At 37.3% G+C, this 22,543-nt stretch overlaps 1 protein-coding gene and 1 non-coding gene across 4 annotated transcripts in view; one reads left to right on the forward strand and one right to left on the reverse strand.

Annotated features, from left to right (window-relative positions):
- Nucleotides 1-22,543, forward strand: part of LOC132430910 (calcium-independent phospholipase A2-gamma) — a 134,662-nt gene that overhangs the window by 86,853 nt on the left and 25,266 nt on the right. For all 3 annotated transcript variants that reach the window (XM_060020232.1, XM_060020234.1, XM_060020233.1), the window contains exons 4-6: nt 5,959-6,110; nt 15,429-15,523; nt 18,368-18,539. In XM_060020232.1, coding sequence (XP_059876215.1) covers nt 5,959-6,110; nt 15,429-15,523; nt 18,368-18,539 — 419 coding nt within the window. The remainder of the gene's footprint in view (nt 1-5,958; nt 6,111-15,428; nt 15,524-18,367; nt 18,540-22,543) is intronic.
- On the reverse strand, nt 19,271-19,400 carry LOC132431459 (small nucleolar RNA SNORA11). Its single transcript, XR_009520759.1, has one exon. It is a non-coding gene; the product is annotated as a small nucleolar RNA SNORA11 (small nucleolar RNA).

Consider the following 22,543-nt stretch of genomic DNA (forward strand, 5'->3'; position numbering starts at 1 on the left):
AATCCACTTGATCATGAGGTGTTATCCTTTTAATATGTTGTTGGATTCTGTTTGCTAGTATTTTGTTGAGGATTTTTGCATCTATGTTCATAAGTGATATTGGGCTATAATTTTCTTTTTTTGGTAGTATCTTTGTCTGGTTTTGGTATCAGGGTGTTGGTGGCTTTGTAGAATGAATTTGGGAGTATTCCTCCCTGTGCAATGTTTTGGAAGAGTTTGAGAAGTATGGGTGTTAGCTCTTCTGTAAATGTTTTATAGAATTCACCTGTGAAGCCATCTAGTCCCGGACTTTTGTTTGTTGGAAGATTTCTTTTTTAATTAATTAATCTATTTATTTATTTATTTTTGGCTGTGTTGGGTCTTCGTTGCTGTGCTCGGGCTTTCTCTGGTTGCAGCGAGCGGGGGCTACTCTTTCTTGCAATGTGCAGGCTCCTCGTTGCAGTGGCTTCTCTTGTTGTGGAGCACAGGTTCTAGGCACGGGCTTTAGTAGTTGTGGCTCATGGGCTCTAGGCGAGCAGGCTTCAGTATTTGTGGCGCACGGGCTTAGTTGCTCCGCAGCATGCGGGATCTTCCCGGGCCAGGCCTGTGTCCCCTGCATTGGCAGGCGGATTCTTAACCACTGCGCTACCAGGGAAGTCCCTGTTGGAAAATTTTTAATTACAGTTTCAGTTTCATTACTTGTGACAGGTCTGTTAATATTTTCTAATTCTTCCTGATTCAGTCTTGGAAAATTGTACCTTTCCAAGAATTTATCCATTTCTTTGTGGTTGTCCATTTTATTGGCATATAGTTGTTTGTAGTAGTCTCTTATAATCCTTTGTATTTCTGTGGTGTCAGTTGTGATTTCTCCTTTTTCATGTCTAATTCTATTCATTTGCATCCTCTCCCTTTTTCTTGATGAGTCTGGCTAAGGGGTTATCAATTTTGTTTATCTTCTCAAAGAACCAACTCTTCGTTTTATTGATCTTTGCTATTGTTTTCTTCATTTCTATTTCATTTATTTCTGCTCTGATCTTTATGATTTCTTTCATTCTACTGACTTTGGGTTTTCTTTGTTCTTCTTTCTCTACGTGCTTTAGGTGTAGGGTTAGATTGTTTATTTGAGATTTTTCTTGTTTCTTAAGGTGAGATTGCATTGCTATAACCTTCCCTCTTAGAACTGTTTTGCTGCGTCCCATAGGTTTTGGGTTGTTGTGTTTTCATTATCATTTGTTTCTATGTATTTTTTTATGTCTTCTTTGATTTCTTCAGTGATCTCTTAGTTATTTAATATCGCAGTGTTTAGCCTCCATGTATTTGTGTTTTTTACAGATTTTTTTCCTGTAATTGATTTCCAGTCTCATAGCATTGTGGTCAGAAAAGATGCTTGATATGATTTCAGTTTTCTTAAATTTTCCAAGGCTTGATTTGTGACCTAAGATGTAATCTATCCTGGAGAATGTTCTGTGTGCACTTGAGAAAAAAGTGTATTCTGCCACTTCTGGGTGGAATGTTCTATAAATATCAATTAAATCTGTCTGGTCTATTGTGTCATTTAAAGCTCTGTTTCCTTATTTTCTGTTTGGATGATCTGTCCATTGGTGTTAGTGGGATGTTAAAGTCCCCTACTATTATTGTGTTGCTGTCAGTTTTCCCTTTCATGGTTGTTATCATTTGCCTTATGTATTGAGGTGCTCCCCTGTTGGATGAATGAACATTTATAATTGTTATATCTTCTTGGATTGATCTCTTGATCATTATGTAGTGTCCTTCCTTATTTCTTGTAACAGTCTTTATTTTAAAGTCTGTTTTACCTGGTACAAGTATCGCTACTCCAGCTTTCTTTTGATTTACATTTATGTGGAATGTCTTTTTCCATCCCTTCACTTTCAGTCTGTGTGTGTCCCTAGGTCTGAAGTGGGTCTCTTGTAGACAGTATATATATGGGTCTTGTTTTTTTATCCATTTAGCCACTCTGTGTCTTTTGGTTGGGGAATTTAATCTGTGTACACTCAAAGTTATTATTGATATATATGTTCCTATTACCATTTTCTTAATTGTTTTGGGTTTGTTTTTGTGGGTCTTTTTCTTCTCTTGTGTATCCTGACTAGATAAGTTTCTTTAGCATTTGTTGTAAAGCTGGTTTGGTGGAATTCTGAATTCTCTTAGCTTTTGCTTGTCTGAAAAGCTTTTGATTTCCCCGTTGAATCTGAATGAGATCCTTGCTGGGTAGAATAATCTTGGTTATAGGTTTTTCTTCTTCATCACTTTAAATATATCCTGACACTCTTCTGGCCTGCAGAGTTTCTGGTGAAAAATCAGCTGATAACCTTATGGGGATTCCTTTGTATGTTGTTTTTTGTTTTTCCTTTGATGCTTTTAATATTTTTCCTTTGAATTTGATTTTTGCTAGTTTGATTAATATGTGTCTTGGTGTGTTTCTCCTAGGGTTTATCCTGTATGGGACCCTCTGTGCTTCCTGGACTATTTCCTTTCCCATGTTAGGGAAGTTTTCCGGTATAATCTCTTCAAATATTGTGTCAGACCCTTTCTTTTTCTGTTGTTCTGGGACCCCTATAATTCGAATGTTGGTGCGTTTAGTGTTGTCCCAGAGGTCTCTGAGATTGTCTTCAGTTCTTTTCATTCTTTTTTCTTTATTCTGCTCCTTGACAGTTATTTCCACCATTTTGTCTTCCAGCTCACTTATTCGTTTTTCTGCCTCCGTTATTGATTTCCTCTAGTGTATTTTTCATTTCAATTATTGTGCTGTTCATCTCTGTTTGTTTGTTCTTTAGTTCTGCTAGATCTTTCTTAAACATTTCTTTTATTTTCTCAGTCTGTGCCTCCATTCTATTTCTGAGATTCTGGATCATCTTTACTGTCATTATCTGAATTCTTTTTCAGGTAGATTGCCTATTTCCTCTTCATTTATTTGGTCTTCTAGGTTTTTACCTTCTTCATCTGTAACATAGTTTTTTGCCGTCTCGTTTTTTTTCTTTTCAGTTTTTGTACAAGTGGGATTGTGTTCCTGTCTTACTGGTTGTTTGGCCTGAGACTTGCAGCACTGGAGTTTATAGGCTGTAAGGTAGAGCTGTGTCTTGGTGCTGAGATGAGGACCTCTTGGAGACCTCACGCCGATGAATATTCCCTGGGGTCTGAGGTTCTTAGTGCAGTGGTTCGGACTCAGAGCTCCCACCACAAGAGCTTCGCCCTGACCCCCGGCTCGTAAGCCAAGATCCCGCAAGCCGCGCGGGGTGGCAAAAAAAAAAAGGGGTGAACAGTAACAAAGTAAACAATAATATTAGACTAGGAAACTAACAGCTATGTTAGAAAAAATATAAAAATAAAACTATAGATGAAAGAAAAGAGGAGGTAAAAAGGTGGAAAAGGCCTTGGCTGTGGAGGGCGGGGCCTAAGCAAGGGCGAGGTTTGGGTGGTGTGTGAGACCTATGTTTAAGACCCACAGGGCTGGAAAAGGCCCGCGGTGGGGGGACATAGGGGGAGCTTAAGCTCAACAGAACAGAAGGGGCTTAGGTGTGCCTCCCGCCTGTGGTCTCAGAGGGCGAAGGACCCACCTGGGAGCCCAGCAGGCTTCCTGAGCTTGAGTGGACGGGGCAAACACCCTCTGCTCCTTTCCCTCTCCTCTGGTCCTGGAGGGCCCGTCCTGCCTGCCTCTCCGGTTCTTTCCCGGCCTCCCTCCTGTGCCCCCAGGATCAACCCGGCCCGGAGGGGACCACTGAGGGCGTAGGACCTCTGAGGGCAGACTTCCCCAGCCATTTGGGCAGGAGAAATGCTGGGCTTGCTCCACCCTGATCCAAGGCCCCGAGGGTCCCTCCAGGCGTGGGAACCCCTCCCCCCTCTCAGGCACCCCTGAGGGTGCCTGCCCTGGCCTCCACTTCTCTTCCCGCCTCAGTCCCTCCACATCCTCCTTGTTTGCTTGGGGGTTCTTCCCATCTCCCTGGGTGTTGGATTCCCCCACCAGTGTCCGGCAGGTGCTCTAGTTGTGGGGAGATGCAAACTCTGCATCTTCCCACGCCTCCAACTTCAAGAGTTGCTTTAAAACCCGCCTCAACGGTGAGATGAATTTTTGGCATTTTTTTTTCTTTTTTTCTTTTTATTATCATTATGCCCTCATAGTTTTTCATAAATTGTGTTTCTGTAATCTTTCCCCACCTCCCTTTTTTCTAAATGCTGAATTTGTCTTAACTTTGACTAGTAGGAGTCCCTTCAAGCTGATTCATGTTTCTTTTAAAATTTTTTAAAAAACATTATATGTAGAAAATATAGGGCTTCCCTGGTGGCGCAGTGGTTAAGAATCGCCTGCCAATGCAGGGGACATGGTTTCGAGCCCTGGTCCAGGTAGATCCCACATGCTGCAGAGCAACTAAGCCCGTGTGCCACAACTACTGAGCCTGCGCTCTAGAGCCCGCGAGCCACGACTACTGACCCCACGTGCCACAACTACTGAAGCCCGCACGCCTAAAGTCCGCACTCCACAACAAGAGAAGCCATAGCAATGAGAAGCCCACGCACCGCAATGAAAAGTAGCCCCTGCTCGCTGCAACCAGAGAAAAACCCTTGTGCAGCAATGAAGACCCAACACAGCCAAAATAAAATAAATAAAAATTTGAAAGAAAAGAAAATATACATACTATAAGTATACAGCTCCATGAATTTTCAAAAATTGAACACATCTGTATAACAACCACCCAACTGGGAAACAGAATGTTACCCAAAGCACTCCAAAAACCCCTTTATGCCCCCTTCCAGTCATTAACTTTAAAAAGATTGACCAATTTTCTGGCAGTGTACGTTAGTTATACCTCTTCCTGTGTGTTATATAAATGGAACGATACAACTTGTGCTCTTTTATGTCTTATTTTTTCCCCCCACTCAACATGATGTTTGTGAGAACCTTCTGTATTGATGGGTGTAGTTAAGGAACATTCATTCTCATTGTTATGTGTTCTATTGTATGAATATAGTGCAATGTATTTATCCATTTTACTACTGATGGGCATTTGGATAGTTTCCAGTTTGGGAATATTTAGGAATAGTGCTTCTCAAATGTATCTTTTGGAAAACCTAAGTCTTCATTTCTTTGGGATATATACCAAGGAATAGTAGTCCTGGTTATAGAGTATGCCTATTCTCACCTTTAGTGCATACTGCCAAATGTTTTTACAAAGTGCTTATACCAGTTGATACTTTCACCAGAACTGTATGAGCCTCTTGGTTGTGTTATTTCCTCTCCAATGTTTTATATCATTATTTTTTTATTTTAGCCATTTTGTTAGATGTTTAGTGATGTTAAATTGTGGCTTTCATTTGTATTTCTCTGGTAACTATGCAGTTCAGCAACTTTCCAGTGTTTACTGGCCTTTTGTATACTGCCCTCATGAAGTGCCTATTCCAGGTCTTGATCATTTTTCTATTGGGTTGACCAGCTTTTTCTTACTGATTTGTTGAATTTCTTTATGTATTATGGATGTAAGTCTTTTTATATGTATTGTAACATGTATATATTACACACACATATATATATATATATATATATATACATATACATGTCTGATAAATATATTCTCCCAGGCTGTAGGTTACCTTTTCACTCTTTCTAATCATTTTTGACAAGTAGATATCCTTTTTTTTTCTTCCTGGCCGCATTGCACAGCATGTGGTATCTTGGTTCCCTGACTAGTGATGGAACCCATGCCCCCTGCAGTGGAAGCGCGGAGTCTTAACCACTGGATTGCCAGGGAAGTCCCGATGAGTAGATATTCTTAATTTTAATATAGTCCAGTTTATAAATATTTTCCTTTATGGTTAGCACTTCGTGTCCTATTTAAGAAATCTTTGCCTGTTCTGAGATCATAAAGATATTATCCTGTGATGATCTGTATGTGTTGCTTAAAAATAATCTTACATCTTCACTCTTGATTTGACAAAAGCAACAAAATATTTTTTCTCTCAATATAGGAAAAAATTATTCCATATTTACTACGATTGAGACAAGTTAAGGATGAAACTCTTCAGGCTGCAGTTAGAGAAATTTTGGCCTTAATTGGCTATGTGGATCCAGTGAAAGGAAGAGGAATCCGGATTCTCACAATTGATGGTGGAGGAACAAGGTAAGGCTAGAAAAATGATTTAAAAAAATTTTTTTTTATCGAAGTATACTTGATTTGCAATGTTGCGTTAATTTCTGTTGAAGAGCAAAGTGATTCAGTTATACACATATTCTTTTTTTATATATTCTTTTCCATTATGGTTTATCAAAGATATTGAATATAGTTCTCTGTGCTATACAGTAGGACCTTGTTGTTTATCCATTTTATATATAATAGCTTACATCTGCCAACCCCAACCTCCCACTCCATCCTCCCCCAGCCCCCTCCCCCTTGGCAACTGCAAGACTGTTCTGTATGTTTGTGAGTCTGTTAGAAAAAATGATTTTTTAAAACTATAGATTCTAAATATTAAAAATAGAACTACCATATTATCCAACCATTTCACTTCTGGGTATTTATCCAGAGAAAACAAAACACTATTTGAAAAGATATATGTACCTCTAGTGTATTGCAGCATTATTTACAATAACTGAGATATAGAAACAATGTGTGTCCACTGATGGATGCATGGATAAATATGTGATGGATAAAGAATATGTGAGGGCTAAGTATACACACACACATATAGGTACTACACACACAGGAATAATACTCAGCTATAAAAAAGAATGAAATCTTGCCATTTGCAACAGCATGCGTGGAACTTGAGGTTACTGTGCCAAGTGAAGTAAGTCAGACAGGGAAAGACAAATACCATATGATTTCACTCATATGTAGAATCTAAGAAACAAAGCAAACAAAACAAGACAAAACTCAAAGATACAGAGAGCAGATTGGTGGTTTTCAGTTGGAAGGGGGATTGGAGGGTGGGCAGAATGGGGAAGGGGGTCAAAAGGTACAAGTTTCCAGTTATAAAATAAGTAAGTTATGCAGATGTAATGTACAGCATAGGGACTATAGTCAGTAATATTGTATTGCAAATTTGAAAGTTGCTTAAAAAAGTAAATCTTGAATGTTGTCATGACAGGAAAAAAATTTTATGACTTATAGTGATAGATGGTTAATAGGCTTATTGGACTGATCATTTTGCAATGCATACAAATGTTGAATCCGTATGTTGTACACATGAAATTAACACAATGTCATAGGCAATTACACTTCAAAAAAATATATACATCTAGTTCAGTTGTAGGAATTTTTTAAGCTGATTCAGTGTATTTATATCATTATAAAGTCAAATTTTTGAAATAAAACATGAAATCATTTTTCTTAATTTACTAATTTATAAATCTAAGAACTTATTTTGAACATATACCTGAATTTCCTTTGATTTTTTTTTTTCTTAACACCTTTATTGGAGTATAATTGCTTTACAATGGTGTGTTAGCTTCTGCTGTATAACAGTGAATCAGCTAAAAATATACATACATCCCCATATCTCCACCCTCTTGTGTCTCCCGGCCACCCTCCCTATCCCACCCGTCTAGGTGGTCACAAAGCACCAAGCTGATCTCCCTGTGCTATGCGGCTGCTTCCCACTAGCTGTCTGTTTTACATGTGGTAGTGTATATATGTCCATGCCACTCTCTCACTTCATCCCAGCTTACACTTCCCCCTCCCTGTGTCCTCAAGTCCATTATTTACGGCTGCGTTTTTATTCCCGTCCTGCCCCTAGGTTCTTCAGAACCTTTTTCTCTTTTTGTAGATTCCATATATATGTGTTAGTATATGGTATTTGTTTTTCTCTTTCTGACTTATTTCATTCTGTATGACAGACTCTAGGTCCATCAACCTCACTACAAATAACTCAATTTCGTTTCTTTTTATGGCTGAGTAATATTCCATTATACATATGTGCCACATCTTCTTTATCCATTCATCTGTTGATGGGCCCTTAGGTTGCTTCCATGTCCTGGCTATTGTAAGTAGTGCTGTAATGAACATTGTGGTATATGACTCTTTGAATTATGGTTTTCTCAGGGTATATGCCCAGTAGTGGGATTGCTGGGTCATATGGTAGTTCTATTTATAGTTTGTCAAGGAACCTCAGTACTGTTCTCCATAGTGGCTGTATCTACTTACATTCCCACCAACAGTGCCAGAGGGTTCCCTTTCCTCCACAACCTCTCCAGCATTTATTGTTTGTAGAGTTTTTGATGATGGCCATTCTGACTGGTGTGCGGTGATACCTCATTATAGGTTGGATTTGCAGTTCTCTAATGATTAGTGATGTTGAGCATCCTTTCATGTGTTTGTTGGCAATCTGTATATCTTCTTTGGAGAAATGTCAGTTTAGGTCTTCTGCCCATCTTTGGATTGGGTTTTTTGTTATTTTGATATTGAGCTGCATGAGCTGCTTGTAAATTTTAATCCTTTGTCAGTTGCTTCATTTGCAAATATTTTCTCCCATACTGAGGGTTGTCTTTTCCTCGTTTATGGTTTCCTTTTCTGTGCAAAAGCTTTTAAGTTTCATTAGGTCCCATTTGTTTATTTTTGTTTTTATTTCCATTTCTCTAGGAGGTGGGTCAAAAAGGATCTTGCTGTGATTTATGTCATAGAGTGTTCTGCCTATGTTTTCCTCTAAGAGTTTGATAGTCTCTGGCCTTACATTTAGGTCGTTAATCCATTTTGAGTTTATTTTTGTGTATGGTGTTAGGGAGTGTTCTAATTTCATTCTTTTACGTGTAGCTGTCCAGTTTTCCCAGCACCACTTATTGAAGAGGCTGTCTTTTCTCCATTATGTATTCTTGTCTCCTTTATCAAAAGTAAAGTGACCATATTTTTATGGTGGGTTTATCTCTGGGCTTTCTATCCTGTTCCATTGATCTATATTTCTGTTTTTGTGCGAGTACCATACTGTCATGATTACTGTAGCTTTGTAGTATAGTCTGAAGTCCAGGAGCCTGATTCCTCCAGCTCCGTTTTTCTTTCTCAATATTGCTTTGGTTCTTTGGGGTCGTTTTTGTTTCCATACAAACTGTGAAATTTTTTGTTCTAGTTCTGTGGAAAATGCCAGTGGTAGTTTGATAGGGATTGCATTGAATCTGTACATTGCTTTGGGTAGTAGAGTCATTTTCACAATGTTGATTCTTCCAATCCAAGGACATGGTATATCTCTCCATCTGTTGGTATTATCTTTAATTTTTTCATCAGTGTCTTATAGTTTTCTGCGTACAGGTCTTTTGTCTCTTTAGGTAGGTTTATTCCTAGGTATTTTATTCTTTTTGTTGCAGTGGTAAATGGGAGTGTTTCCTTAATTTCTGTCAGATTTTTCGTCATTAGTGTGTAGGAATGCAAGAGATTTCTGTGCATTAATTTTGTATCCTGCTACTTTACCCAATTTGTTGAATAGCTCTAGTAGTTTTCTGGTAGCATCTTTAGGATTCTCTATGTATAGTATCATGTCATCTGCAAACAGTGACAGCTTTACTTCTTCTTTTCCAATTTGTATTCCTTTTATTTCTTTTTCTTCCCTGATTGCTGTGTCTAAAACTTCCAAAACTATGTTGAATAATAGTGGTGAGAGTGGACAACCTTGTCTTGCTTCTGATCTTAGAGGAAATGGTTTCAGTTTTTCACCATTGAGAACGGTGTTGGCTGTGGGTTTGTCATATATGGTCTTTATTATGTTGAGGTAAGTTCCCTCTATGCCTACTTTCTGGAGGGTTTTTATCATAAATGGATGTTGAGTTTTGTCAAAAGCTTTTTCTGCATCTATTGAGATGACCATATGTTTTTTCTTCTTCAGTTTGTTAATATAGTTTATCACATTGATTGATTTGTGTATATTGAAGAATCCTTGCATTTCTGGGATAAACCCCACTTGATCATGGTGTATGATCCCTTTAATGTGCTTGCTGCTGGATTCTGTTTGCTAGTTGTTTGTTGAGGATTTTTGCATCTATGTTCATCAGTGATACTGCCCTGTAGTTTTCTTTCTTTCTGACATCTTTGTCTGCTTTTGGTATCAGTGTGATGGTGGCCTCGTTGAATGAGTTTGGGAGTGTTCTTCCCTCTGCTATATTTTGGAAGAGTTTGAGAAGGATAGGTGTTAGCTCTTCTCTAAATGTTTGATAGAATTCGCCTGTGAAGCCATCTGGTCCTGGTCTTTTGTTTGTTGGAAGATTTTTAATCACAGTCTCAATTTCAGGGCCTGTTTATATTTACTATTCCTGGTTCAGTCTTGGAAGGTTATGCTTTTCTAAGAATTTGTCCATTTCTTCCAGGTTGTCTGTTGTATTGGCATATAGTTGCTTGTAGTAATCTCTCAGGATCCTTTGTATTTCTGTAGTGTCCATTGTTACTCTCCTCTTTCATTTCTAATTCTATTGATTTGAGTCTCCTCCCTTTGTTTCTTGATGACTCTTGCTAATGGTTTATCAATTTTGTTCATCTTCTAAAAGAACTAGCTTTTAGTTTTATTGATCTTTGGTATTGTTTCCTTCATTTTCATTTATTTCTGATCTTTATAATTTCTTTCCTTCTGCTAACTTTGGGGTTTTTTTGTTCTTCTTTCTCTAATTGTTTAAGGTGTAAGATTAGGTTGTTTATTTGAGATGATTCTTGTTTCCTGAGGTGGGATTGTATTGCTATAAACTTCCCTCTTAGAGCTGATCTTGCTGCATCCCATAGGTTTTGGGTCGTCGTGTTTTCATTGTCGTTTGTTTCTAGGTATTTTTGATTTCCTCTTTGATTTCTTCAGTGATCTCTTGGTTATTTAGTAGTGTATTTTTTAGCTTCCATGTGTTAGTATTTTTTACGATTTTTTTCCTGTAGTTGATATCTAGTCTCATAGCGTTGTGGTCGGAAAAGATACTTGATATGATTTCAGTTTTCCTAAATTTACCATGGCTCGATTTGTGACCCAAGATATGATCTCTCCTGGAGAATGTTCCGTGAACACTTGAGAAGAAAGTGTATTCTGTTGTTTCGGATGGAATGTCCTATAAGTATCCATTAAGTCCATCTTGTTTAATGTATCATTTAAAGCTTGTGTTTCCTTATTTATTTTCATTTTGGACCATCTGTCCATTGGTGAAAGTGGGTTGTTAAAGTCCCCTACCATGATTGTGTTACTGTCAATTTCCCCTTTTATGGCTGTATTGAGGTGCTCCTATGTTTGGTGCATAAATACTTACCATTGTTATATCTTCTTCTTGGTGTGATCCCTTCATCATTATGTAGTGTTCTTCTTTGTCTCTTGTTATAGTCTTTATTTTAAAGTCTATTTTGTCTGATAGGAGAGTTCCTGCTCCAGCTTTCTTTTGATTTCTATTTGCATGGAATATATTTTTCCATCCCTCACTCTCAGTGTGTATCTGTCCCTAGGTCTGAAGTGGGTCTCTTGTAGACAGCATATATATGGGTCTTGTTTTTGTATCCATTCAGCTAGCCTGTGTCTTTTGGTTGGAGCATTTAATCCATTTACATTTAAGGTAATTATCGATATGTATGTTCCTGTTACCATTTTGTTAATTGTTTTGGGTTTATTATTGTAGGTCTTTTCCTTCTCTTGTGTTTCCTGCCTACAGAAGTTTCTTTAGCGTGTGTTGTAAAGCTGGTTTGGTGGTGCTGAATTCTCTTAGCTTTTGCTTGTCTGTAAAGGTTTTAATTTCTCCATCAAATCTGAATGAGATCCTTGCTGGGTAGAGTAATCTTGGTTGTAGGTTTTTCCCTTTAATCGCTTTAAATATGTCCTGCCACTCCCTTCTGGCTTGCAGAATTTCTGCTGAAAGTCGGCTGTTAACCTTATCGGGATTCCTTTGTATGTTATTTGGTGTTTTTTGCTTGCTGCTTTTAATATTTTTTCTTTGTATTTAATTTTTATTAGTTTGATTAATATGTGTCTTGGCATGTTTCTCCTTGGATTTATCCTGTATGGGACTCTCTGTGCTTCCTGGACTTGATTGACTATTTCCTTTCCCATATTAGGGAAGTTTTCAACTCTCTTCAGATATTTTCTCAGTCCCTTTCTTTTTCTCTTCTTCTTCTGGGACCCTTGTAATTTGAATGTTGGTGCATTTAATGTTATCCCAGAGGTCTCTGAGATTGTCCTCTATTCTTTTCATTCTTTTTTCTTTATTCTGGTCTGTAGTAGTTATTTCCACAAGTCACTTATCCGTTCTTCTGCCTCAGTTATTCTGCTATTGATCCCTTCTAGAGAATTTTTAGTTTCATTTATTGTGTTGTTCATCATTGTTTGTTTGCTCCTTAGTTCTTCTAGGTCCTTGTTAAACGTTTCTTGTATTTTCTCCATTCTATTTCCAAGATTTTGGATCATCTTTACTATCATTACTCTGAATTTTTTTTCAGGTAGACTGCTCATTTCCTCTTCATTTGCTAGGTCTGGTGGGTTTTTACCTTGCTCCTTCATCTGCTGTGTGTTTCTGTGTCTTTTCATTTTGCTTAACTCTCTGCGTTTGTGGTCCCCTTTTCGCAGGCTGCAGGTTCGTAGTTCCCGTTGTTTTTGGTGTCTTCCCCCACCCAGGTGGCTAAGGTTGGTTCAGTGGCTTGTGTAGGCTTACTGGTGGAGGGGACTGGTGCCTGTGTTCTGCTGGATATGTCTGGGTCTTGTCTTTCTCCTGGGCAGGACTGCGTCCAGTGGTGTGTTTTGGGGTGTCTGTGACCTTTTTATGATTTTAGGCAGCCTCTCTGCTAATGGGTGGTGTTGTGTTCCTGTCTTGTAGTTGTTTGGCATAGGGTGTCCAGCACTGTAGCTTGCTGGTTGTTACATGGAGGTGGGTCTTAGCATTGAGATGGAGCTCTCTGGGAGAGCTTTTGCCGTTTGATATTACATGGAGCTATGAGGTCTCCGGCAGACCAATGTCCTGAACTCGGCTCTCCCACCTCAGAGGCACAGACCTGATACCCGGCCAGAGCACCAAGACCCTGTCAGTCACATGGATACTGTTGTCCTAAAACGAGCAGACTCTCAGTTATTTCTCCAGCTGAGATAGGTTTCTTCTGGATCAGAAGAGAATTACATTTCTGGATCTGTAACCATGAGGAGCCATGAGCAAATCCCCTTCCTCTGATTTTAATGTGACCTAGTATTTATATTTTAGTTTGGTCTTTTCAGACATTTTTGGTAGTTTAGGACAGTTTATCAACCGTGATTCTCTTAAAATCTTGGCAGAGTTCTGCAATATTCGTTTTCTTTTATTGTATTTATCTTACCCACATGTATCAGTCAACTAGTAATAAAGTGAGTGTTAGAAAAGAAGCCTATGGGAGTAGCTTCCTGACTCCCTACATCTTCTCACAGATGCCAAGCTCAGAAGGAGATAATTTCACCATTAGGCTCCCTTCTTACTAATCGCAATGCTTCCATGCTTCCTATTTGGTCTTAGTTTGTCTAGTTCCTTATTTGTTGGTCAGATGCTTTGGCTTCATTTCATGAACCTTTCCCCCTAAAATTTCTAGCTTGTGTTCCAGTTCCCTGCCATCTGTGCTCTTCCCTTAAGGACAACAGCTAGAAAAACAAAAATGTATTATTGAGTAGTAATCGGTGCTATGAAGAAGTATAAAGCAAAGTAAAGGGATAGAGAGTAACAGTGCTGTTACTCTCTGAAGAGTGATCATGGCTATGAGTTTTTGAATAAATAACAGTTGAGAAGAGATCTGAAATAAGAACATGGAAGAACATTCAAATGTCTGTTTAGAGTGAGGGAGCTATATAGTGAAAAGGGATCTGTGATCAATAAGTAATACTTGATTTCATAGAATAGGGGTTTTATTAGTCATATGGGGAGGAAATTAGAGTGAAGATATTTGGGAAAATCTAGAGGCTGGTTAGGATGAAGGTGGGGTTAGATCAGTGATTCTCCACTGGAGGTGATTTTGCCCTCTAGAGAATATTTGTCTGTCTGGAGACATTTTTAGTTGTGACAGTTGGGGGATTGCTACTTACATTTAGTGAGGAGAGTACAGTTGTGCTAAATATCCTCCAATGCCTAGGACAGTCCCTACAACAAAAGATTGCCTGGCCCAAAATGCCAGTGGCGTTGCTGTTGGGAAACCTCAGTTTAGGGGACTGTGAGAAAGCAGCCAGAATGGGAAATTGGTACTGAAAGGAGTAAGGTAAGAAGGCTCGTGAGAAAAGAACCCATATCTTAACATTTCTTTTGTCTACGAGAGCCTGGTAGAGAGTTAAGCATGTAGAGTCAACCTAGCAATAATACTTATTTTTAAATTTGTCCTGAATTAATTTATAAATACTGCATTTTAAAATAGTTCCCTTCTGGCTTATACAAGTGAAACTTGGGAGGAAAAAAAAAAAAAGAAAAATATAAAGAAAAACAAACCAAATGAAACAATCATAGCTCACAATTCCAAGGTTATTTTTACTATTTTGATTTATTTCTTCAAATATTTTTTTCTGTTTGAATATATATATGTGCATGTTTTATTTCCTTTTCATAAGATAATGGAGGGCACACTGTTAAATATGTTTTATCTAGCATGACCTTTAATTCTTCATGTCTCACATTAAAAATACATTGAATTCACAGTGTATTGTCCTCATAAGCCATCTTTTCTTCTCTGACCGCTCTTCAAATCCACATTACTTCTGGCAATTAAAAAAAAAAATCTGTATCTTTCATCTTCTATGAAAACGTCTTGACAATGTTTTCTAGTAACTTTGTGCTCGTAGTATCAAAGCACAATTTGAGACTCTAAATTTTATTTTGTGGTGCCTAATACTGTGTTCTCTGCTCCACACCTTGTATTGGGATTAGAACTTTTCATTATGTCTGTATATCCCCCAGTATTAAGGATTTTCCAGCACCTCCTGCACCTCCTAGGCTGTTTCATCTTTCACATTCCATCATGAAGCTACTTGCTGCCTTTGGCAAGAGTCCAGAAATGAACAAAGTCAGCACATAAATGCATACATTCTTAGTGCAAAGCCTTGTTTTGAGGTAGTTGAAAGTTTTTAAAAATGAATAAATAAAAGAAAGCTTAAAAGTATGACTAGTAAAATACATGAAATGTATAGAAGCACAGGTAACCAACCACATTGCTAAGTGGAGAAACCCAGTACGTGGCACCCCAAAACTGGCGAGTGGAAGTTTGAAGAAATTTCCACAGTTGGAGTGTTTGATGAAATATTTTACGTTGCCATATCTTTGTTGTCTTATTTAAAGAGATACTAGTGTAAATTCAAAATGTGGTACCATGACACAGGTTTTAATACCATTATTTAGATATAGATATTCAGAAGTGATCCAGAAGCCTTTGTCAGTTTTAACTGATGATAATTTATATTGTTAGTTTTCATGTTAGCATATAAGCTAGGAAACCAAAGATTGTTTTATTCAATAGTTTAACTTTGCTTAAAACAAGAATTCTCATTTTTGCCTTTTATTTTTCCTACAGGGGTGTGGTTGCTCTTCAGACCCTACGAAAATTAGTTGAACTTACTCAGAAGCCAGTTCATCAACTCTTTGATTACATTTGTGGTGTAAGCACAGGTGATTGTTATTATCGTGTGGAAGTGTGCATCCCAGCAGTGCATTAAGAAAAATAACATTAAGCACTCAAGTTTAAGATCCTGGTCATTTCCTGAAATGATGGATGTTAGTTTCATGTTTTGATGATGAATAGACCTTTGATTTGCTTAATGAACTTTTTAAAATGTTTATTGGGAATAAGTTAATATTCAGAAGTAGATTTTAGCGTGCTTTTCTAATACGGTTTAAATAAGCCACAGTGACAAGTATAAATTATGAATTATCACCTTATGGAATAGTCACCTGAAGGAAAGTATGAAAGTGATAGGTGCTCAAATTGTGCTTGAACAAACAGAACATTAAGAATGGATAAGATTTTACTTTCTTTTGAAAGGTATCCCTCTGTGAGGAAATTGCTTCTTATATCCTTTTTTATCTGGTTGTTTGAAAGCAAACGGATAAATGTGAGAATCTATGTTTTTTAAAAGCTTTTTAATATTGCTAGTTGATGTACATTTAAAATTCTAGTTTCATGCTTGTATAGAAGAAATTGGCAACTTAGAATATGATAGCTTCTGAATAATTTTCTAGTTTTCACTGACTCACCAACAGATAAATTTTTGTTTTGCTTTCTGTTTGTTTTGTTTTTCCGTTTCTTACATCAACTCTCTCACCCATGCATCACCCCCATCCTCCAGGGTGTACATGAAGCCTTCTCAGGGTACCTATAGCTATTGCTTACCTCACAGGTAACACTCAAGGACTGTTAGCATTGCAGATCCCTGCTGTACATTTTACTATTTGGCCTGATAATTTCTCACTTTACATTAGTTTATCTTCATAGACTTTTCTATTTTTTCTCATTCTTCGGAATTATAATAGTAGACCTAAAGACTACCAGCAACAAAATCAAATGATTTCTCTACGTTATCTGTGTCAAGTATGACATATTCCCAAAGGGCACGTTAATTGATGCTCCATTATGAAAACTAAATGTGAGCAGTTGTAGGGATAATTCAGAAGTATAAGGAATCGGTGATTCCTGTGATGTTCCACTGAACAGTGATTCCTCAAGATGATAGCAGATTTGGAAAAGGTTGGGTTAAAGAAAGTTAAAGCAGGTTTCTTTACAGAGGGACTTCTGAGATCTTCTAGCATGTTAAAAAATGCCTTGTGACTCTCAGGATAGGAAAATAATATGTATATCCCCAATTGATATAACTATAGAAATTAAGAGAGACCTTCACAGTGCAAGTGTTCTTGGTATTTTTTCCTGAAGCTGTTACCCTGGCCATTTCTGTTAAATTTTGGAATGGTCCTAGCAATTTAAACCTTTAAACATATCTACAAGCTAACTTCTTGCTTTGGCACCATTGTTAGTAGGTGGGTGCTCAATGAAGAGAATTTTAAACCAGAGATTCATCTACCGAGTACAGTATTTGTTTATGTAATATGTACGTTTTTGCACTTATCACAGTATATCTTTTCCATTGTGTCTTCTAGCTTACTTTAACCTTAACTTATAATATAGTGCTTATAATTTTCCTTTCTTTTAACTATTTTGTATATTCTAATGTAGAAATTTTGTTTGCACATTTAGTGTTTGTTTGTTTTGGCTGCGTTGGGTCTTAGTTGCGACCCATGGGATCTTAGTTGCGGCCTGTAGGCTCTTCATTGTGGCATGCGGGCTTCTCTCTAGTTGTGGCGTGCAGGCTCAGTAGCTGCAGTGTGCAGGCTCTCTAGTTGTGGCGCACAGGCTCTAGAGCGCACAGGCTTAGTTGTCCCTTAACATGTGGGATCTTTGTTCCCTGACCAGGGATCGAACACACGTCCCCCACGTTGGAAGGTGGATTCTTAACCACTGGACCACCAGGGAAGTCCCTACACATTTAGTTTTTATAAAGTTAAAAATATATATTTAGTTTAAGGGTAATGTCCTTAACCATTCAGTAAAATTCAGTTTTTTAATATCTGTTCATCTTTGTAGTAGCTCTTCTTAAAAGCAACTTAATTTTTTTTTGGCAAGTTATTTCTTGTGTTAATTAAACATTTTCTGCAAATTGATAAGTAACAATTTCTATCATATAGTTATGCCATACAATGTGTTTTAAAACAAGCTGACTTGTCTTTTACTAGAGTAAGACTAAGAATAATAAAATACATAAAATATTTTAAATACATTATAATAGTGATTTCCTGCTTTTTACTTTGTTCGTTATCTTAATGTAAGCAGTGATACTCTACAGGTCTTCGCCCTTACCACCCTCTCCCTGTCACTTAAAGCGTTTCTCTCCCCTTTTCCTCCTTAGTTCAGGGCTATGCCAGTTAGGTACACTAGGTGGCAGTGTGTCCTATCAAGTGCGGCTAGGGTATGCAGTTAGCTGTTTAAAAAGACATCCCAGAGACCTAATTTCTTTATTTATTACATTGGTTCCCAGGACCAACCTGAAGGAGTAATCATTTTAATGAATTGGTAAGTTGTCAAATATACTGTATTCTCTGACTAAAACTAAGGAATTTATTAATTCTTAGTTATAATTTAATTTAATGCAAAACAACACATTTTAATATTTTTTAAATTATCGTCATCATCAGTGGTTAGTATTTATTGAATCCTCATTGAGGCCTGGTAATGCCTTTTACGTGTGTTATCCCAGTGTTATAAAAACATGTAAATTTTAGTTACTGTTATTATCCTTATTTTATAGATGAAAAAAATTGGGGCTCTGGGAGGTTAAGTAGTTTGTCTCAGGTGACACAGTTAAAAAGTATCAAAGCTAGAATTTTAACCAAGTCTGTGACTCAGGAGATCTTATAAGTACTATAATGGCAGGGCTGATAAAAACTAAGGATTCTTTCTTTCAGGTGCTATATTAGCATTCATGTTGGGATTGTTTCATATGCCTCTGGATGAATGTGAGGAACTTTATCGAAAACTGGGATCAGATGTGTTTTCACAAAATGTCATTGTTGGAACAGTCAAAATGAGTTGGAGCCATGCATTTTATGACAGTCAAACATGGGAAAACATTCTTAAGTAAGTTGTACTTACTCTTTTTTTATTTTTTTGAGATTAATTTGTGCTTTTATTTGCCAGTATAACTACAGTAGCCTGCAAATTTTTTTAATCTAAAAAGTAGATTTTACATCACAGTCCAACAAGCACACATATAATATGTATACATATATAAAAATAAAACTTTTGCCGAAAGTGTCTACCCCGAGTGTTAATTCCAAGACTTTTTTTTTTAACCAAGGCTGAACTGCACTGACACATCACAGTCACCAAAGTCCCTAGTTCATCTTAGGGTTCACTTTATAAAATGAATAGGGTTGCACGTTCTATGGCTTTGGACAAAAGTATGTCCAAAGTATGGTATGACATAAGTATGTCATACCATATGATGAGTATGATGACATAAAATCATTATAATGTCATACAAAGTATTTTCACTGCTCATAAAGACTTCTGTACTATATGTATTCATCTCCCCTCTCCCCCCAAACTCCTGGCAACCATTGATCTTTTTATTGTCTCCATTGTTTTGCCTTTTCCAGAATGGCATATAGTTGGAATCTGTTTTTCTTTTTTCCTTGAAGAGAGGGGTTCAAAGCCTTTATGCCTATAAGACCACTCATGGGTCACACACACATGGACCAGACAGGCTCTAGGTGGCAAACTCCCCCACTGAATACTGTGGCTTTCCTTCCAGTACTGAGCCCTGTCCCACTGGTCCTGCCCAGCAGCCACGTGAAGTGCATGGGGACACGTGTTGGGTATTTGTTCATAGGAAGGCTACAAGTTTTGTGCCCTTTGTCACAATGAACCCAGATTCCTGTCGGGTGTGTTGTAAACAAAGAAGCCATTTCTTCATACCTCCTGCTCTGAGCACAGCCCATGTACTTATTCTTTTTTAAAATGTCTTGATTTATATTTGAACAATGCAGAAAAATATAAAGAAGAATACTAAATTATTGATCTCACTAATTAAAGATAACTACTGTTTTGGTGAATTGTATTCTTTTCACTATTTTCTTGGGTTCACATGTTTGAGATTTGCGTGTAAAAGTTGCAATTGTCTTTTAAAAAATTGAGACCATATTGTATATAGGACATGTTTGCACCTGTTGTTTTTCCTTAACATACATTTGGCCCTAGGTATCCGTGAGGGATTGGTGCCAGGACCTCCGAGAGTACCAAAATCCACAGGTGCTTGAGGGCCTTATTTAAAATGATGTAGTAGTATTAGTCTTTCTCAAGTCATTAACAAATATTCTTCTAAAAGATTTACTAATTTTTAAACATTTTCTTCCAAAATATTACAAAGCTGTTATACTCACTTTCTAAAAATATAAGCATAAAATAGAAACTTAAAATCACCCACAATCTTGTTTAGAGCTGTAGACTTTGCAGTATGTTTTCTTCTAATTTTTTTTCCTAGACTATGTACATTTTCATATATGTTTCATATGGTGGAAATTATATTGTAGTTATAATTTTCTACCTTTTCCCCTTTTTCAACTTTATGAAAATTTCTTGACAAATTTTTAAAAGACTGCACTGCATTCTGCAGTGCCATATTTTCTTAATCACTTATATTTGGGACATTTATGTTATTCCTGGTTTTTTGTGATCCTGAACAATGCTATGGTAGGAAAATTTACATTTCTGCCCACACTTCAGAATGTATCAGTAGGTCAGTTTATAAGAAACATAATTATTAGGTCAATGTTGATGGCTTTTAAAAATAATCATTATATAGGAAATAGAGAATATATAAATAAAACAGTGAAAATAGCTTATAATCCTACGAAGAACAAAAGCACTATTAACATGGTGTTGTATGTTTTCTGGAATTTCTTGGAGATAAATAAGTATATGTGTATGTGAGGTTGTGAATGTGAGTTTGTATTCATCCCCTTCACAAAATTGGGATAATGCACGTGTAGTTTTGTATCTTGCATTTTCACTTAGCATTTTATTGTGATTGGTTTCCTATGTTTTTAAATATTTTTTGAGATAATTTTTTTTTAATTTCTTTGGTTGCACCGGGTCTTGGTTGTGGCAGGCGGGCTCCTTAGTTGTGGCAGGCAGGCTCCTTAATTGCAGCTCTCTGGCTCCTTTACTCACAGCACGTGGGCTCCTTAGTTGCAGCAGGTGGGCTCCTTAGTTGTGGCATGCAAACTCTTAGTTGCAGCATGCATGTGGGATCTAGTTCCCTGACCAGGGATCAAACCTGGGCCCCCTGCATTGGGAGCACAGAGTCGTAACCCCTGCACCACGAGGGAAGTCCCTTGAGATGTGTTTTAATGGTTGTTTGCTATCCATTTTATGGATGTACTGTTTTTTATTTAACAAATTCCCTAGTGGGAAAAGAGGATATTTCAGATATTTTTCCCATTCAAAGTAAAGTTTAGGTGGATATCTTACATCTCTACTTAAGTCTCTGGTTATATATTTAAGGTAAACTTCTTGAGTGAAATTTTGGGTCAGAAAGTATACATGTTTTAAGAAATTATTTTTTAGATAGATAGATAGATGTATATACCTGAATTGTTCTTCCACACAGTTGTCCCAGCTGACCCACCAACATCAGTTTGTGTTTCCATTTCATGAAATACTTATGAACACCAAACATTTTAATTTTTAGAACTTTTTCAGTTTGAGAGATTTTAAAACTGGTGTTTACAGTTTGCATCACTTTGGTTATTGATGAGTTTAAACATTTTTTGTTTTTTTATTTATTTCCTTTTTGTGTGTGAATTTCAAGAGCATAATATTTGCTCATTTTCCTACCAGGGCATTGCTCACTATATTAGAAATGTATTAACCGTTTGTTGATATATTGAAAACGTGCTTTTTAGTTAAAAACATTTTTTTAATGTGGAGGAGTTTGAAGTCTTCATTTGTCAGATCTTTTCCTTTAATTTTGAACTTTGCTTTAATATTTAGAAAGTCTTTTCTACCTTGAAATCAGGTAAATCTTTATATTATTTTCTAGTCCTAAGGCCTAATTAAGTTTTTTTTTTTTTTGGGTCATGATTAAGTCTCATGATTCTGTGGTTCGACTGCACATTTCTTCTGGTCTTGTATAAACTCACTCATGGTTACTGGCAGCCAGCAGGCAGCTCAGCTGAGATGGCTGGGACAGCTGGTCTCTCTTGTCCTGGGCTTCATCCCATCATGGTGGTCTCAGAGTTCCAGTTAGGGCCAGCCTCAGTGCATGAGGAATTAACCAAGCCTCAGTTTAGTGGCATATTTGCTGATGTCCCATTGACCAAAGCCACTCAAACCCAGGGTCTGTGTGGAAAGGGACTGTATACAAGGGTATGGAAATCAGCAAGTGTAATTCAGTGGGGGCCTTGTTGTTATGCTTTACCATGCCCACTCCCTGGCCTTTATTGTCATTTTTTTCTTTCATTGTTTATTGAGAACATTTTTATATTTTTTCCTGTGGTAATGATTTTGTGTTATTATAGGGATGCTGGTTTTTTTGATGATTATAGTAGCTTTATTCTTTTTTTCTTTGAATTTTATTTTATTTATTTTTTTTAGACAGCAGGTTCTTATTAGTCATCCATTTTATACACATCAGTGTATACATGTCAATTCCAATCACCCAATTGATCACACCACCACCACCACCCGCCCTGCCACTTTCCCCCCTTGGTGTCCATACATTTGTTCTCTACATCTGTGTCTCAATTTCAGCCCTGCAGACCAGCTCATCTGTACCATTTTTCTAGGTTCCACATATATGCGTTAATATACAATATTTGTTTTACTCTTTATGACTTACTTCATTCTGTATGACAGTCTCTGTGTCTATCCATGTCTCTACAAATGACCAGACTTCATTCCTTTTTATGGCTGAGTAATATTCCATTGTATATATATGTACCACATCTTCTTTATCCATTCGTCTGTCAATGGGCATTTAGGTTGCTTCCGTGTCCTGGCTATTGTAAATAGTGCTGCAGTGAACATTCGGGTGCATGTGCCTTTTTGAATTATGGTTTTCTCTGGGTTTATGCCCACTA

The sequence above is a fragment of the Delphinus delphis genome, chromosome 9, assembly GCF_949987515.2.
Source record: "Delphinus delphis chromosome 9, mDelDel1.2, whole genome shotgun sequence".
Classification (NCBI taxonomy): Eukaryota; Metazoa; Chordata; class Mammalia; order Artiodactyla; family Delphinidae; genus Delphinus; species Delphinus delphis.